The sequence below is a fragment of the Triturus cristatus genome, chromosome 9 (genome assembly GCF_964204655.1).
Source record: "Triturus cristatus chromosome 9, aTriCri1.1, whole genome shotgun sequence".
Lineage (NCBI taxonomy): Eukaryota > Metazoa > Chordata > Amphibia > Caudata > Salamandridae > Triturus > Triturus cristatus.
Genome location: NC_140592.1, coordinates 683,918,657 through 683,936,217, shown reverse-complemented (window position 1 = coordinate 683,936,217; position 17,561 = coordinate 683,918,657). Strand labels below are relative to the sequence as shown.

Genomic DNA, 17,561 nt, shown 5'->3' with positions numbered 1-17,561 from the left:
GCACCTGAGCTTCCTTAGGAGGTGAGGCTATCCTCTTATTATTCGTTATCTTTACAGCATGGTATTGAGATTTATGTAACTGCTAATTTTCAATACACCTTTCAACTTTATTCACTGATTCCTGGTACTTATTGTGTAGCCGAATGGGCTACACTGTTAGTTAGATTGTTTGATTAATGCTAACTTCCTCCACCTCTCAGTCGACGAGAAAGACCTATTGGATAATCAGTGGTGAGAGGCTTGGCCCAGCGCTGGATCACTAGTCAGTAACTTATCCAGTAGCCCATGTCACCTCGCAGATAAGGGTAGAAGGCAGGTTCTTCCTGGTTAGAACTGCGAATTGTAATCATTACGTACTACTAATTATCACAAAATGCTAATTTTAACATGCAATTGCTGTTCTAGATTTTCTGTGGTCCATATTGCTGGTAAACAAGATAACACGCCCCTCTTGCTCTAGGTTTAATTGCTGAGGTTGCCTGTTTCGAAATGTAGTGATTCATTAAGTTCCCTATGTGCTGGTCTCTTTCTGCTAGATCTACAGCAATGATTTCCTTCCTTACAGCATTGTTCAGTGTTCTTTGGCTCCTCCTTAATTGGTGACTGATCTTTTTGATTCAGTCTGGACTTTCGTCTGGTAGTGACTGGTGAAGCCCACCCTGTTTTCTCCCTTTTATGCTGCTGTGTTCCAGTAAGAGCTGTAGAACTGATGTTGGCGAATTTGTGATGTCTTAATAAGACACCCTTAATAGTCACCCATGGGTATTCATTTTTTTTTTTTTAGGTATTTGTTATATGCAGACTTAGCTCCAAGACTAGCAAAGCGCTTTGCAATACCACTTTTATTGAAGCAGATATATCAAAAACATGAGGTACATCACATAGAGCAGCATTGTGTTTTAGGGGCTCGTTTAAGAGCATATCTCAGAAACTAGAATGTGCTGGTTTGTGCTTTTTATAATAGGGGCAATCCTAGACGCATTTCTCACACAGTATGGTACATATGTTTACATTACCGTATACATATTTACGATGTATGCATTACAAAGAGAAAGCGAGGAGGATCACAGGATCTGTTGGTCAGATGCTAAATCTGGCATTAGCATGAAGCACTGGGGTTTCACGTGAGCAGTTTACCCACTGAGTCCCTGTTTGGGTGTGGTGTGCCTTGTCGTTCAGATGCACCGCACCGTGGATGTCAAGGTGTGCAAAGCGCACCTTTGTAATCCCTGAGCACACCCTTCGATCTTTAGTCCGAAGTTGCATTTCTAGGATGAGGTTGTGTTATAGCCCTGTTGTGGCCGCGTTTGGAGAGGCTTATCTTTGGCAGCAGACATGTTGGATGTCAAATCTGCTTGTCTCTTGATTGCTTGCACAATATGCTCTGATGCTTGGAGGTCCTCATCCCCTGTGTTGATCTCCAGGTATTGGGAACTGCAAAAAAGGGCAAGTGATTCAATTTATGTGCATGTACAGTTCATAGTCCTTTGTTTGTGGAACAACTTTTTATACAAGTATTTGGCTTTATACGTAAGTCAGGAGGACTACCACTTAAGTTTGCTTGTTCAGATAGGTGTGGATTGTGTCTACTCTAGAGAAGGGCACTGTTTTTTCCTTGAATTTCAATTTTAATCGTGAAGCTTGGCTCCCTTTCGTTCATTGCTAGGGGTTTCCCTGGATGGTGGTAACAATTCAAACTTTGTTGATATGCACTATGGGTAGGTTGCCTCTTGCTTGGTGTAGACTGTAGAGCCATTAATACCCTAATCTCAGCTTCTTCACTGTTATTTAGTCGTCCTGCTACATCTGCATCTTTTCCATTGACTGCCTGCTTTCTTTAGCCTTTGTTTTCAGACTAGGTTTCTTTCTGAATCTATATTTTATTTGTTTATTGTCTCTTAAATGCTTTCAATACCTCTCTCACTCTCCTTTATTGTTCTAGTATTTCAGTGTTATCGGTGCAGTCATAGGTTTTTAGATTCAGATTTTATATATAAATGTGCTTTTTTTTATTTTATGTGCTCGTCTAGCAGATATTTGTTTTTTGTCAGTGATGCCACCATTGCATTGCTCGAATTGGGTTTTCGTATATTTGACGTCGGTGGGGCATTCTTGACCTGAAGCAACTCTGTAAACTGGGGGTTCTAGACGGTGGTCTCCTCCATAAGGTCTCCGGTCCCGCCACTGAGGACTAGCCCTCCCCACAGTCCCAGAAGGCACCGCTGCCTCGCTAGCCCTCCCCACACTACCAGAAGGCTCCACTGCCCCGCTCTAGCACTGAGTCTTGAATGTGCTTTTTATTGTTAATTGCATCCATCAAACGGCCCTTTATTGTCTTGGCGGTGCTAATAATGGAGGAGGGAGTGCTTCCTCCTTCGAATTAGAACGTCTGTCATTTCCAAATAGCAGAGGGAAAGTGCCTGGCACTGGAGCAGGGAGGCGTGCCCTTCCCAGAGCCAGCTGCTTCATGGTGAGATGGAACTGCTAGGAACGGCTGAGTTGTCTCAGGGCATTACCAGCTAGTGCTTGTGGCATCCTAAGTTACTGCTGGGTTCTGGGAGAGGGCAGGCGGTGAGGTCTTCAGAAAACCAGGCTCTCAAATCTTTAGGGGCTGAATGGACACTTAATCTCATGCCCCAATCAATAAAAAAAAATCTATACTCCCCCAAGAGAACACAGACCCGTACATCCTTTGCTGTTTAACTGTAGAATTTCTCTTATTCTCAGGTAAGCTGAAAAATGAAAAGCTAGTGTACAAGATCCAAATTATAGCTCACTATAAAAGTAAAAAATTACAAACATGAAAGCATAGATGGTTGAATTGTAGCATAGCAGAAAAAGCAAAGTAAGAAAAAGAGTGGTTAGTATGTACGACAAACTTAATAAAGGTAATATAACATGCCGTGATATCTACAATAATACAACATTGACTAACAAACACATGGAACCAAAATCTTTCTGAAATCTGACATATGTTTAAACCCGTCAGTCACTGTATAGGTCCAAGTGGTAATTCTAAGTAGAAACATAGGTTCAGGATTGGTCGGATTATTTGGTTTTCTCAAAATGACCGTATATGCCTAAATTGATCCTCACCCGTTTCCACATAACTGGCGTCATCCATTCAACTGAGTCTCCCTAATTCCCAACTCACCAGCATCAGTTATTTTAACAGGATCTCGCTCATTGCTGTTTTTGGCCGCATGTGCATCAGTAGAATCCCACTCATTCCGTGGTGCACTGATCTCAAAGGCCTCAGTGTATTCTTAATGTACTCCTAGGTCCTGAATCTATCCTGCTCTCACCTTTTGAGTTATTGGCCACCTAATGGTGGGACTGGAACCTGTTCTTCAAATGAATTATAAATCTGAGCTTAGCACACCCAGTTCCAAATATGCATGAGGGCATATACAACCCATGCCACTCCCCCTACATAGGTGAAATCCGAGCCCATTTCCTATATTTCCCCCTCAATTTGGAATGGAATCTGCTTCTCGCTCAAGATGAGAAAAATTGTGCAATACATAAGGTTCCATTACCCAAACTTTTTTTGGCTTTCTTGATGTTTTTTCCTGTTGGTCTCTTGTTCAGCACAATGTTAAGGCCTTACACAAGTTCTAGAGGTGGTTTGCAGCAGTTGACCCGCATACTTTCTGCATATCATGCCTAGAGATCAATGGTGCTGTGAATGTCTGCTCCTACTGTGCACCATACAGGATAAGGTCTTAGAAGAACCATTTGCTGTTCATGCAAAGGAATGTGGACTCATGACCACAGGATGCAAAATGTATGTTTGGGAGCTTGGAAATCATGGATACCTCTTCAGTTGGTGAAATGATGAGACAGTCTTTCCAAGGGACTTCTCACTGCAGTGTGGGTGTCCCCATCATTAAAAGCACAGTCCCTGTTAGTAACCCCTAAGAAGATAAAAGCACCTAGTGGCATCATTTTCTTTACAGTGGTGCCTGACGACTTGTGCTCGGTGGAGACCGTTTTCACTGCACAAGGGGTGTGTGTTCATCAATAGAAACTTAAGGCCCTTCTGGTTGAGCTGTTGCTTAACAAGACGTAGCCCAACCATATATCGACAAGGACTCTGGCAATATCTTAAGTACAACGTTATCCCTGGGGTGCTTATTCCTTCTGGGCCACCAGGTCTTCAAACAGGCAAGAGACCTAGCAGTACGCCTCACTCTAAGTCTGTAATATCAAGGTTTCTGGGCTACAAGTACAGTACACCCAAAGACGACAATGACTTTCTTTCTGAGATATCCATGCCCACCAGCGTCAGTCTGTGGTAGTGATGATGGCCCAAGTGAAGGAATACCTGGTGATCCCTCTCTTAAAAAGGTTAATGACAGTGCCATTGACAGGCTAATGACAGGGCCATTGTGGCAACCTGTTCCTGTCACCTCCAGAGTTGATCTAATTGCTACACCTCTGTACTGGTTAAATGAGTCTAGGAGGAGGTCATGTTTATGCTCAGTCGTGCAACAATGGGTATTGAGCAAAAGTTGTTAATGTCCAGTGATCTCGTAGACACCTCTGTCAGGACCAAAAAAACTGGTCTCTCCTATAGCGGCAAGCCTAGTTGAATTTTATCACTAATATCAGAAGGCCCACAATATGTTGAAGGACTTGCCATTTGATGGGAAGACCCTCTTGACCCCTCAAGTGATGAGGGGCTGCACCTTCACAAGCCCATTATGGCTTTGGCAAAACAATGACTTCCATCCAGTCAGTACCAAAGTGACCTCCAATCCCTTTCCAGCCAGCAAGTTAATTTTAGTGCACCACAAGTGTTAAGGTAGCGCCTCCTTTTTCTCTGACTCAACCCCACAATGCAAATGAAGAGACGCCAGGAAGAAAATCAAGCCATCCCATTTGCCTCTAAAGATGCCAGGAAAAAACAATGACTACCCAGCCTCTAAGTTGCAGGGAGTTCACACCACAAAAGTGCTAGGAAGATGTTATCTTAACTATCATCCATGTACTCAGATCAGTAGTGACTTCTGGGTGCTGTAATTAGTCAGCCTTGCTCTACACCTCCATCGCCTGTCACATCAAGGCCTGCAATACCTTATCAGGAGCTGGAAAGACTCCTCCTGCTAAGACTTTCTCATGATAGAGTTTAAGACTCCTGTTCCGCTTACATGCTATTAACAAAAAGAAAAGGGACCTTGGTTCTGCTTAATTCTGTGTCTATGCGATTTTAGCCATCACCCCTACAGGTTTAGTATCACGATCAATGACTGGTTATGCTCTTAAGACCTGCAGGACACATACTTGAATGTCCCAGGAGGGTACCATCATTACCATTGCAGGATGTTCTGCTTCTTCTCATGTCAGCCCCAAAAGTACTGCTGCTGATCTGCTGCGGTTTAAGGCTGTTTGCTGTCCTTACCAGGAATACTGCCTGGTGAGAGCAGCCTCAAGGGGCCTGGCTGCATTGAACCTGACCGTGCCTCTTTCGATAATCTTTGATCTTGGACTTACAGTGAGCGTCCCAATGTGTTGGGTAATTCTGTCACGAAGAATCAAATTAATAACGGTGATTATTGCTGTGGGTCTGGTGACTGTTTTTACTGCACCTGAAAAAGAGTGTCATCTATTAAATCGACCGTGAACAACTTCCTGGAATTCAGCCTAAAGATATCTTGCTTGCTCCAGATCCTTCCACCTCCCTGCATGATGTTGGCTCTCCTTGTCATGCTGTGGGTGATATCTCTTTAGCGTCATTTGGCAGATCACTGGGATCCTTCGCTGGACAACCGGCTTAAGATGCCTGTCCAGTCAGTTCATCTGTTGTACCAACATTAAATGCACAGTTTTGCCAACATTTTAAAGTTCTTAGGAAACTTGTCTTAGAAAAGATTTTTCAATTCTGCTTTTCGCCGCCTTCTTTTAATCTGTACAGCTTGAGAATAGGAGTGATTTGAGGCGCAGGTGTAGGATAAAGTTACGAAGTTTCTGTTGGCTTCCCTATTTCAAACTCCTTCCTGCCGTCTCTCAAGCACCCATGGAAATTAACATACTTTTAAGCTGATTTAAAAAAGAACAAACAATTGAAGGTTGTCCTCCCCTTGCAAGTACCTGTTGTGGTGGTGTGTACATCTTCACTCATGTGGTACTAACCATGCAAAGTTCTGAATTATAACCATATGAGTAGCAGTTTCAGGTCCCACCACTACATTTCAAGGTACCCACAGGTATATCTGATGTCCTATGGAGTTGGGGTAGCACAGTCACCCTAAATCTAATTTTATCCTTCTTTTGTTAAGTTCTCCTATTATCAGTCAATGAACAGTAAGCTGTACAATAGTACACCCATAGATTACAATACGGCCCTAGCCGCTACTGTCTCTCCAATTCAGGATGCTGTGTCCGGTAAACAAGGTAGTATTTGTAAAAGCATCTGTTCCTGCTAGACAATATGATTAAAGATTAATGGGGTGACCCAGCATCTCACAGCACCTGGGGGACTAGAACAGTATGTACTAATAGTTGGTTATGTCAAGCAAGGTAGAATTACTTTAATACTTATATTTTATCCTGACCACTAGGAAAAGCCAATCAATGGTATATAGTTCGCATTATGTACCATATAGACACAAAAACACTGAGATCGACACAGCGAACTAAAAAAAGTGAACGATATATTATCAGTCATATATCGTATAGCACACTACATATACAAATATAAAAAAACAATTCAACATTGTATATCATTACATACATAGATATGTGAACATGATCAACAAAGACCCACATTAAACATTTACAGAGCATGTTGAAAAGGAAAGAGGAGAATTTTTTTGCTAGACATCCGTAGTAACTTAGTATATTAATTAGCACATATAGCCTTATCATTGGGCACCCACATGTGAAGTGCTAGTGTGGAATGTCTGTTCAGTACGTCAACGTTTTGAGCCTTATTCAAAGAGTGTAATTAGAAAACATCTCCACTGGTCTTCTTCAGGGCTCGGGATATATTACAAGACAGCCTGTATGGCCACCTTGCGATTACACAGATATCGGGTGGCTCATAGAAGGTTCAGTAGATCCTTACGGTACCAGTGTGGTAATCCCGATTGGGTCAAAGTTCCTGTAGAGCCTCAAAAGAGTGTAACTGCTTGCAAAGGTCAATGGAAGGACCTTCGAGTGAGGGCGCATCCGGTCCGTCTGATTCCTCTGTCTAAGTAATAACTTGACTTGCTCGTAAATCAAGGAAATGTGCGATCTCTGCACACTCGTGGATCAAAGGAATGCATGATCCCTGCACACTCGTATTTCTTTCAAAGACAGCATCCCTGCACGCTGTCTTTAGAAGAAATACCATTACTGATGATGCACTTAATTGCTCCTCTTCGCCTCTCAGATTTGAGCCAGCAGCCACAGCTACAGATTGATCACTGCCGCCTGGATGCTTTGCCATAATCCCATAACTCATAATCCCTTAACTGACGGCACTGCTTTTTCTTTTTCAATTTCTCCCCAGATTATGAGGTTCCCCTAAAAAAAGAGAGCGGGTTACCTGAGGGACCCGTTCTCGAAGCCCTTCTATGTGCAGAGACTGGAGAGAAGAAACTGGAACTCAAGGAAGAAGAGATCCCCATGGACTGCCAGGTAAAAAGGTGACATCATAACACTGGGAAAGGCTTGCAGAGGAGTGGGTGGGTGGTTTGTAGGTTTTGCCATAGCTGCATAATATGATCACACAGAAGGCCCACCAAGCCTACCTACTCTTGCTGTTTCCTTGTTACTCCCACCCAATGAAACAAAATGGTTTGAAGCTTTAAGCCCCCAAAGTGCTTAGCAGTCTGCCTGCACTTTGTGGTGGTGCGCTGTGATTACTGTCACAGTAAATGTCTTCTCGTAACATAATTACTAGCACACAATGTCTTAGCGGGCTTCGTGGCACAGTAGCTGTCGGATGCGATGTGGCTATTTGCACATAACAGTATTACTTACACAGTAAATTCCTGATTGAGGTACTATCAGAAAATCGAGTTTCACAAATCTTCCATCAAAAATATCATATCCAGAATATTGACTATGACAATATTGTGATGGTATGAATATACGTAAGTCTATATTTACTATGTTTTGCTTCCCATTTACGTACCTTAAATATCCATATCTCAATATTCATAGATATATATCTTAAAGGTAAGTAGATGAGGAGTTGGGAATAGTAAATCTATACTTCAGTTTCCATACCTTGAGAATATTGTGCTAGTCAATATTCTGAATGTGATATTTATATAATTGAACATACAGCCATCTGATGTGGCATGCTACCTGGCAAAACAGGTGTGTTTGGAGCATGATTATTGGTTTTAACAGCTATGTATAGGGGTCTTCTTATTGATGAGATAGTTCTTTGATTCCCACCTAATAATCAGAAAGACTGGAGTTTTCAGGGAAAAATCATACTCACCTGACAGTCTCCGGCTGATGTTACCCAAAGCAGGTTTCCAACGAAAGAGCCTTCATGTACGAACCGTGTCCAGGTGACACACTGAAGATCAGTCATGCATCCAAGGAACGTGTATGTCACAGTGTCATCACTTTAATATAAGAACACGCGACACCTGGTGGATTAAAGGATGATAAAATCCTTCTTTCTCATTTGACTTGCCAAGTCGAAAACACAGATGAACCTAATGGCCCTATGTGTTACTCATCTAAGTGTGTCTTAGTAGCCTTCCTAGGCCCTAGATATGAGTCTGTGAGAATAATAATAGCAGACATTTATAAAGCGCGACGTTCACCTTACAGGTATTTTGGTGCTAAAGAAGCTAATCCCGAAACCCCACCCAAATGCAGTCCTAAATCTATCCCCCCCCCCAGAGCCATGTTTTCAGATTTTTCCTGCAGCAGTTGAGGTTATCACAGGCTCTGAGGGTAGCCTGGAGCTTATTCCACAGCTGGGAAGCCTCATGGCAAAACCAAAGGGGATGATGGACGGAGTGTTGAACATTGCAAGCACTCACCCCCAGTCAACTGATCTGGGTTTAATCCATCATCATTCTTTAGCTCACTCTGCCACCCCAGTTCAAACATGGCCATATGCAAATCAGTCTGACCCTGTGCCTCATGGGAACAGTCCAGCCCGAACTGCCAAACGAAATTTTGCCCATGGACAGAATTAGCTGAGTATCCTCAGCATAATTCACAAAGGAGATCCCATGGGACCTAATCATGGTCATCAGAGGATGTAAGTAAACATTAAACAAAATCGAGCTCAGCACCAATCAGTGGGATACCCCATGTTCTGTTTTTTCTTTTTTCACACTCCTGGTATCTTTCCAACAGGAGTAGCAGTATCTGGTGGTTGACAGTGTCAAACGCAGCTGACAGACCTAATAATATCAAAATTGCAGTCTGACCACTGTCAACCACCATCCTCAATTCGTCCATGGTCAAGATTAATGCTGACTCTGTTCCGTGCGCTGGTTTGAAGCCATTCTGTTCGTTCTACAAAATATTTTAATCCTCCAGATAGTTAGCTAACTTTTTGCTGATGTACTTCTCAATTAATTTAGCCGGATTGGGGATTTGAGAGATTGGACGATAGTTACTGGAGTCACTGTTCTCAGCCGTTGGCTTCTTCAGTAATGGGTGTTGTTTACCAAACTTGAGAAACAGTGGTAACAGGGGGTGTACCGGGCGTAGTAAAAACCTCCTGCTCCTAGTTTCTGCAGGGAAACTTGTGAATTTTATCCAGATTCAGCGTTTGCCAGTTCTGTATTTATCATATTTTTCTCACACATTTTCATCACCAATTTTCTTTAGTCTTAACCTGACAACATCTGTCAAGGGGAAAACAGCAGGTGAGTGTTGTTTACGGCAACACTTGTAATTCTGATCCATGCTCGAACTACTGACTTTACAGGGACGATAACACTCCTTGTCTTCGAATCAGGGCATTAGAAAGTCTTACTGAAATGTATTGGTAGCGAATGTCCCCAAATGGATGGCTGTCTGACATAAAAGTTAATCAAAAGAAGTGGTTATCCATGAGTGCTAGTAGATACGTGTGTTGGCTGGACTTTATAGATGTGACAGGTTCGTCTGAAAGGTCTGTGTGCCCCCATTCTGTCAAATTGTTGAATAAAAACAGAAAAGTTCCCTTTGGCAAGATACCTCTTCACCGGACAAGCTAACATCCTTCACTGAGAAATCAGGACAAATACTAGGGTACAGCAATAATTGCCTGAGTATTTGCAAGACCTACATATGACCTTACAGGCTCGCCGTGACCATTTATCACCAGGGAAATGAGCCGCGTTGAATAGTTCACTTGCCTCTCAAATAATGTAATACCCTTTGAACCTGCCCACTTGAGCCTAGTTACTTAGAAGTCTGTACTCCATAACCTCTGTGAACCAAAAAGGATGGTAGTATACTCGCTTATGCCGGACCGGGATTGACGTATTGACATACGGCGGGATCGCCGTTAACAGGGGCATATCACAGCCCTTGTTCTTTTGCTGTACTGTGCAAGGACACACTTTGGCCCGTAACCACTGCAAACCATTAATATAGTGCACATTGAAGTCTGTCTTCGCTGCAAATGAAACATATAGCGTTTTTCAAAAACTTGTTCTTAATACAGTCATCTTCACTCTACTCAAGAGGGGTAACTACCACACGTGAGTGAATACGTGTTAACTATTGGAGGCTGTATATACCCTTTCCAGGACCTATTCTGCTTGATGTGCACTTCATCAATGATTTGTTCGGTACCGGTCCCACTTGCCACAAGGGTCTCCTGAATTCCCTTGAGAAACTTTTAAAGTCTTTACATGCTCGTTTGACAATTTTTAATCTGAGAACTGCAATTCCTAAGGACTCAAGCCTTGAAGAAGTTACATTAGTAACGAAACACGTGTCAGCTGCCATCATCCTCTGTCATCAAGGAGGTTTCAAGAACAGGACTTCCATATGTCAATTGTACCAATGCCATTTTATGCAATCTATTTAATTATGTTGGATTGACTTGCACAAATTATTAAGACAGGATATTGTATTGTTGAGTGGAGCATTGTCATTGGAAATTAAATAGCTTTGTTGAAATAATTTTATCAAGACTGGTGTTTTCCTGTGAGTTGCCATACTGAAAATAGGATAAACCAATATGCTTACTGCCTAAGAATAGAGAAGTAAATACTAAGAGTGCAGAGGTACAGCGTTTTTCTTAGGAACAACACGGGGGTTCGGATGAACTTCCGTGTAGTGACATCCTTGGTAGTGGGATGTTTTTTGTTACCTTGAGGGGCACCAACACTGTTAATTCTTTACTTTCAAGTACCAATACATGTGTGTTTTTTTGGGATTGATGTGCTACTGTTTTTACCACCACTACCTCCTATTTCATGGTTAGTTAAAAGGCCTGCATTATAATTAGTAAAGCGGCATAATTCACTAATTCACTAATGCACCTACGTCTTATCCTAAGCTTGAGGGGATACCGGTAGGCTGGTCAAGGAGAGGGTGGTATCCTTCATTGTCACTCTCTTCCAAAGTCAGTAACAAGTGATGTGTGAGGGACACAAAAAGAAGGAAGAAACGGACACTTTCAAATTTCTTATAATAGGACGGCATGTCCGATAACAGATTACATAATATCCTAACTCTTCACGTGTTTATATCATGAGAGAGCCACGTGTATGTCTTATCAGTTCCATTTTACTATCTTAATCTCTAGAACCAATTATATTTAATTATTGGCTGACCCCAGAATACCTCATTTCGGCTACATGAGATAATGTTGCAACATTGTACCAATTTTAAACACCGTGACCCAACTGGACCTCCACTAGTCGGTGAGTGTGGGCTACTTGGCCAGCTCAATCGGCCCCAGAAATATTGCACAGGGTGGTTACTCAGAAATCAGATGTACCCTCCATGTATCATAAATGTGTCCCGCCCCACCCAGTCGCATCGTAATACCAGAACCATGTTGCCCCTCATGGTACACTACTCACAATCATGGGCATGTGTTGGATCACCCATTCAGTCTGCATAGTATAATATTCAACTCCATTGCATGCTAAAAAATCGCCATCTGTTCGTTTAGCTGTTTTGGCTGGTCCACTACAGCAGGCCAGAACCGAGCAGAGTGAACCGGAAAAACTTAGTACCCCACCAAGTGCTTCTTACTTCATCAGAAGAGACACCACCCGCATCAACCTGAGAGCTTCCACTCCTTGCTGCGGGTACGTATGAAAATTTGAAAAGTGGCATAGCGTTATTTATATATGTTAGGTCTGTCCGATTCAAAAAGCGTCCATCTGGGTATGTATCACCCATTGTGTCCAGACCCACCTGTCTAAATAGAGCCATTGCTTTCGCTTCCTGTGTGACCGTGATGTTTGGGTGATGGCTTAGGGGCAGTGCAGGGGCGTACAGCGCAAACTTGCAGGCTCTTTCCCGAATCCTTAATGGGAAATATTAGGGAGGGCTTCAGGCAAACAAGTTAGTGCACTCCATTATGGAAATCCTGAACTAGAAAGATGAAAGTAAACCTGCTTTCTTTCATACCTTGGCCTGGTATGGGTGGGGGTTATGGGAGAGATCAGAAGATAAGACTTTTCGATCGAAGAAGGAATGAAATGAAGTAGGACAAATAAAATGGTGCTACATTTGCTTGCTGAGCCAAGTATTGTTAATGGATTTTGGTATTTATCTTTCAGAAGCCACCAATAGGAGAGCTTCCACATGACCTAGAAATGGAAGATATGGAAGACGATACCCCTAAACGCAAAAACAGAGCAAAAGGAAAGGTAGGTATGAAAGGGATACAGAGCATGGTCATCAAGTTCTACAAATACAAAACAATTTAGTTTCTCCTTACCAAGAGCTGAAATCTGCTTTCTAACTCTTATAATAGATGTGGTAAATCTTTGTATTGCCGGGGAAGCTAAAATATTAAAATTTTGGGGTTACGTAACCTGGTCACCCGGTCCTTCACTGTGCTCTGTCCTACATATGGTTTTGGCAACAGTGAAGTATCATTGCTGTGTCACAAAATTCTATGACTGACTTGTGGCCCAAGTGTGAGATAATATTATCTGTAAATGACACCAACGTTCGGGGTGATGTGTAACCAGGCCAGAATTGTCTTTCAGCAGTCAATGATATTATCCATCTGTGCCATGGCTCTCCCCTATTACCAACCAGTTGGTACTGTGCCATTGTGGGTTTATGTAATCTGAATCAGTTTCTCCTCCTCCAGGAGTTCAAAATCCTATTTTGCCAGCGTTACTTGTAATATTTCATCACGCAATTGGTTGTGATCAGGTCACTTGTGTGACATACTTTTAAGTCCTATGCACCGAGCCCGTATACCTTGTGTGACACATACTTTTAAGTCCTATGCACCAAGCCCGTACACCTTGTGTGACACATACTTTTAAGTCCTATGCACCAAGCACGTACACCTTCAAGCACAGACACAGCTACAGGACTGAGCAGATTTTTAGAATATCCAAAGGATCTTTTTACTACAAGGGAGGGGCAACATCAGCATCCATAGATGAAGACTGTTGTAGCTCCAAAGTTCTATCCTAAGCAGTGGCTGTGTCAAGTACTTAATAGGACGCTGCAGGGCTGGGTCAGAATTGGGGAGTAGAGCTACCCATTGATCAGGGAAACACTCTAGCTGTAGCCCTATGGTGAGACAGATCTTTATCTAAATGTTACCCAGCCGCGGCCCGTGCAGGTGAGAGCAGTGGGGCGGGGGGGATTTCGACAGACGACGAGGAAGGAAAACTAATCATTTTTAAAATTTTCCCTCGTCTTCGTCTGTCGAAATCCTCCCAACCCCACATGACCCCAGCGCTCTTACCTGCATGGGCCGTGGCTGATGTTACCACTTCCGAGGGAAACGGCAGGGGAAGGGCTCAGGATGAGTCCTGTGTGAAAACTCAGCTATTCTTGCTGAGCCATCCCTATCTGGCCTTTGCATTAGCTGGAGTCTCGCACAGGCAACTGGGAATTTCATAATGGCCATCACCAATTTCCTTCTAGTAAGCAAATTTGTCATTTTTAAAGCCCGAGTCTACAACCCCATCCTCCATGGGATACAGCGACTGCTCCAGTCACACATTAGCGGCAGTGTGTCTGGTAGCCAGACAATGCTTATTGACACACTATATCTCCTGCGAGCCAAAAGTAATGCCAAATGGTTGGTCATTGGCTGCAGGGAGAATATGATGATATGCTGCAGCGTTCACAGGGACTGTACATCGAATGAGCATAATACGCCAATAGTCTCCTGCCACACGGCACAATTATAGCACACCATTTGCGCTAATAAGGTATCTACCACCAGTGAACCGAAGAGATGTGTAAAATAAGAGAAAAATCAGCTCTTCCTCAGATCTCAGCTCAATTCAAGTCATCATAGAGGGTACATGGCTCGCCTAGCTCCTACAATTATAGCTCAATGGCTGATGTCCGTACATATCCCTAGAGTACTTACAACAATCACAGAAACTCGACCTCTTGCTGTAAGGAGTTGTAACTCTCGCAAACTATAAAATGCCCCAACCTCAAATGTGAATGCCTGCCTGCTCAGTCCTACAACATAAAATCAGCATTACAAAGAGCAGCCAACTCCTAACAGTCGGTGTGCCATACGGCTTATTTTGAGACAAGACCTCAAGCGAGGAGAGAGGAGCAAATCCTCAATCCCTTAGGACAGTCCCCAAACTGATATATGGTTCTCGACAACTGACACACATGCACTGGCCTTTCTTCAGGCAATCCGGATGTTCTGGCAGCAATCTGGAAATCCTCAACCAGCTCTTGAGACAGACAAGAGTCTCTTCCTTCCCCTTGTCTACTTCAGGACTGGGGCTTATATTTTCTCAGAAAATCTTCTTCCTCCTTTAAATGTATTGTCTTTCACATGAGGACAATCACAAGGACTTCATTATTGCTCAGGTGCGATTGGTCTCCTTGTACAGGGACCAACAGTGAAGCGGTAGACTTTGTTGTTTGATTTGCCTATTTTGGGGGGAAATTGCACCACTTTGGTTTCAAGTCATTATCTGAGCAAAGACAAATTTAAAATATTTTTTATTTTTTTTATTTTGTAATTTAACATTTTTATTGAAATCAAACTAGTCACTTTTAGAAGCACAGATTACGTATGTTTAGTTACAGAGAAGACATTTATATATCAACATGTATCTTGCACAATATTGTAGGCGATTCGTACTCATTCGTTGTCCCCCCTTTTTGACATTTCCAATTACACCGAAGGTGAAACACAGAGTTCCCCCCGAACTGTATTCCATCTGCCCCATTTTTTGTCCCATTTTTTGTCCCATTTTTTGGGACAACCCCTGGACTTATAAACATCTTTTTCGGCAACCATGCATTTGTCCATCTCTGCCACCCAGCCTATTGTCAGTGGTCGATCCGGTGCCCCCCATTTCATAGCTATTGCTCTTTTCACTAGCGTGTATCCTAGGGTGGCTATTTACTGTTCTATTTCTGTTAAATCAGTGGGCTCCCAAATATTCAAGATTCCCGGTTGTGGTGTCAGGGTAATCTGTTTCCGCAACGCATCCTGCAGTATGTCTGTTAAGCTCTCCCACAGGGGTCGTATCTGGGGGCATTCCCAAAGGATATGGTAAAATGTTGCCACTTGGTGACAATGGCGTAGACAGAGTATGTCCTGCCTAAATCCTATTTTCGCAAGTGTTACCCCGGTGAAATATGTCCTGTCCAACACCTTAAGTTGGATCAACCTAAAACGATGGTTTATGGCTGCCTCTCTAGGGGACATCAATGCAGTCTGCCAATCATCATCATCTATTGGCCCCAGGTCTGCTTGCCAATGGTCTCTAAGGGTGTGGAAGGGGTCAGGTAAATTATTGCATAGTTTCTGATATGTGAGTGAAATGGCCTTGTCTGGGATGGGTTCTGATACCAACCGGTCTTCGAATGGATATGACTCTGGCAATGTTGTCAAGTCTGGGAGTGTTGTCTGAAGAGCATGGCATATCTGCAGATACCGAAACACCTCACCCTGCGATAGCTCATGTTTCTTTTGTAGTTATTTAAATGTGAGAATCTTCCCCTTGTGTATGAGATCTCCTACGGTGGATAGTCCAATGGTGTCCCATTTATCAAAGCCACTGTGGTAGCAGAGCAACCCCAGTCGCCGTGAAGACCACAGGAATGTGGCTTTTGTCATTATTCCTGACCATCCCAGACGCTTAGTTGCTCTGTGCCAGAGGACGACCATTTGAGCCATAGGACCCAGGTATCTCCCCTTCTGGACCTTAGTGTAGAGGGCGCCAAGGTACCCTTCACGTCCTGTCTGATATCGCTCCAGTCTGTATGCTGGATTCGTAGGGTGGCCATACAGCCATTGATTAATTGCCACCAGCTGCGCTGCCCAATAATAGAGCCTAATATCAGGAAGTGTTATTCCCCCATCATACCACCCCTTCGTTAATTTTCATAGCGCTATACGCGGTGTGCCCCCATCCCACAATAGAGTACAGACCTCCGCCTCCACGCTATTAAAGTATGAATCGGGGACTTGGTAAGGGCAATTCTGGAGCAGGTAGAGAAATCGCGGTCGAGCCAGCATTTTAAATAGAGCCGCTCGACCTAATAAGGACAATGACAGCGTCCTCCAATGTTTGACGTCTTCACAAAGTCTTTTTAGGGGTACTGCTAGATTTTTGTCAAGAAATACTTGAGGATCAGACGTAATGAAAATCCCCAAATACTGAAAGCCTTCGTAGGTCACTTCGAGGGCACATCCCCGGGGTAGTCTGGGTGTCGGGCCATGTAAAACAAACAGCACTGACTTAGTCCAATTAATAGCGTATTCGGTGTACTTTCCGAAGTTTGTGAATATATTTAGCAGTCTGTGGATTGAGGCGAATGGGGATGCTAAGTAGATCAGGATGTCATCCGCGTACAATGAGATCCTGTCCTCATTGTCTTCTTCCCATTTCAACCCCGAAGGGCTAAGTCTCGCCTCACCCAGGATGCCAGTGGTTCCAGTACTAAGGCAAAAAGCAGGGGGGACAGGGGGCATCCCTGCCTAGTCCCCCTGCCCAGCAGGAACGTTCGACAAGTGCGGTTATTCACCCTAATCTGACCACGCAGCCCAGTGTAAAGCAGTTTGATCCACTGAAGGAATCGCGGACCAAACCCCAGACGCACTAGGACCTCAAAAAGATAGGGCCATTCTATAGAATCGAATGCTATGGAGGCATCCAGCGACAGTATCACCGCGTCTTCTTCTATACAGTGCCGGCGTGCCAAAACATTATGGACTTGGCGAATATTTAATGCCGTGTTCCGACCCGGTACGAAGCCCGACTGGTCCGGGTGCACCAATGATGGGAGAACGGCATTGAGTCTGGATGCCAACAATTCCGCTAGGACTTTTGCCTCCGCGTTTATTAAGGAGATCGGTCTGTAAGAACTACACTTATTCGACGGTTTCCTGGGTTTCCGGATTACCGCTATGGAGGCTAGTCTCTGATCTTCGGGCAGTCTTCCCTTCTCCAAGCTTTTTA

The 17,561-nt window shown here is 43.5% G+C and overlaps 1 protein-coding gene across 3 annotated transcripts in view; it reads left to right on the top strand.

Moving 5' to 3' along the window:
* The window catches only part of DPF1 (double PHD fingers 1), a 504,909-nt gene that overhangs the window by 265,493 nt on the left and 221,855 nt on the right, over window positions 1-17,561 (top strand). For all 3 annotated transcript variants that reach the window (XM_085625765.1, XM_085625764.1, XM_085625763.1), the window contains exons 4-5: window positions 7,499-7,626; window positions 12,702-12,791. In XM_085625765.1, the coding sequence (XP_085481891.1) occupies window positions 7,499-7,626; window positions 12,702-12,791 (218 nt within the window). The remainder of the gene's footprint in view (window positions 1-7,498; window positions 7,627-12,701; window positions 12,792-17,561) is intronic.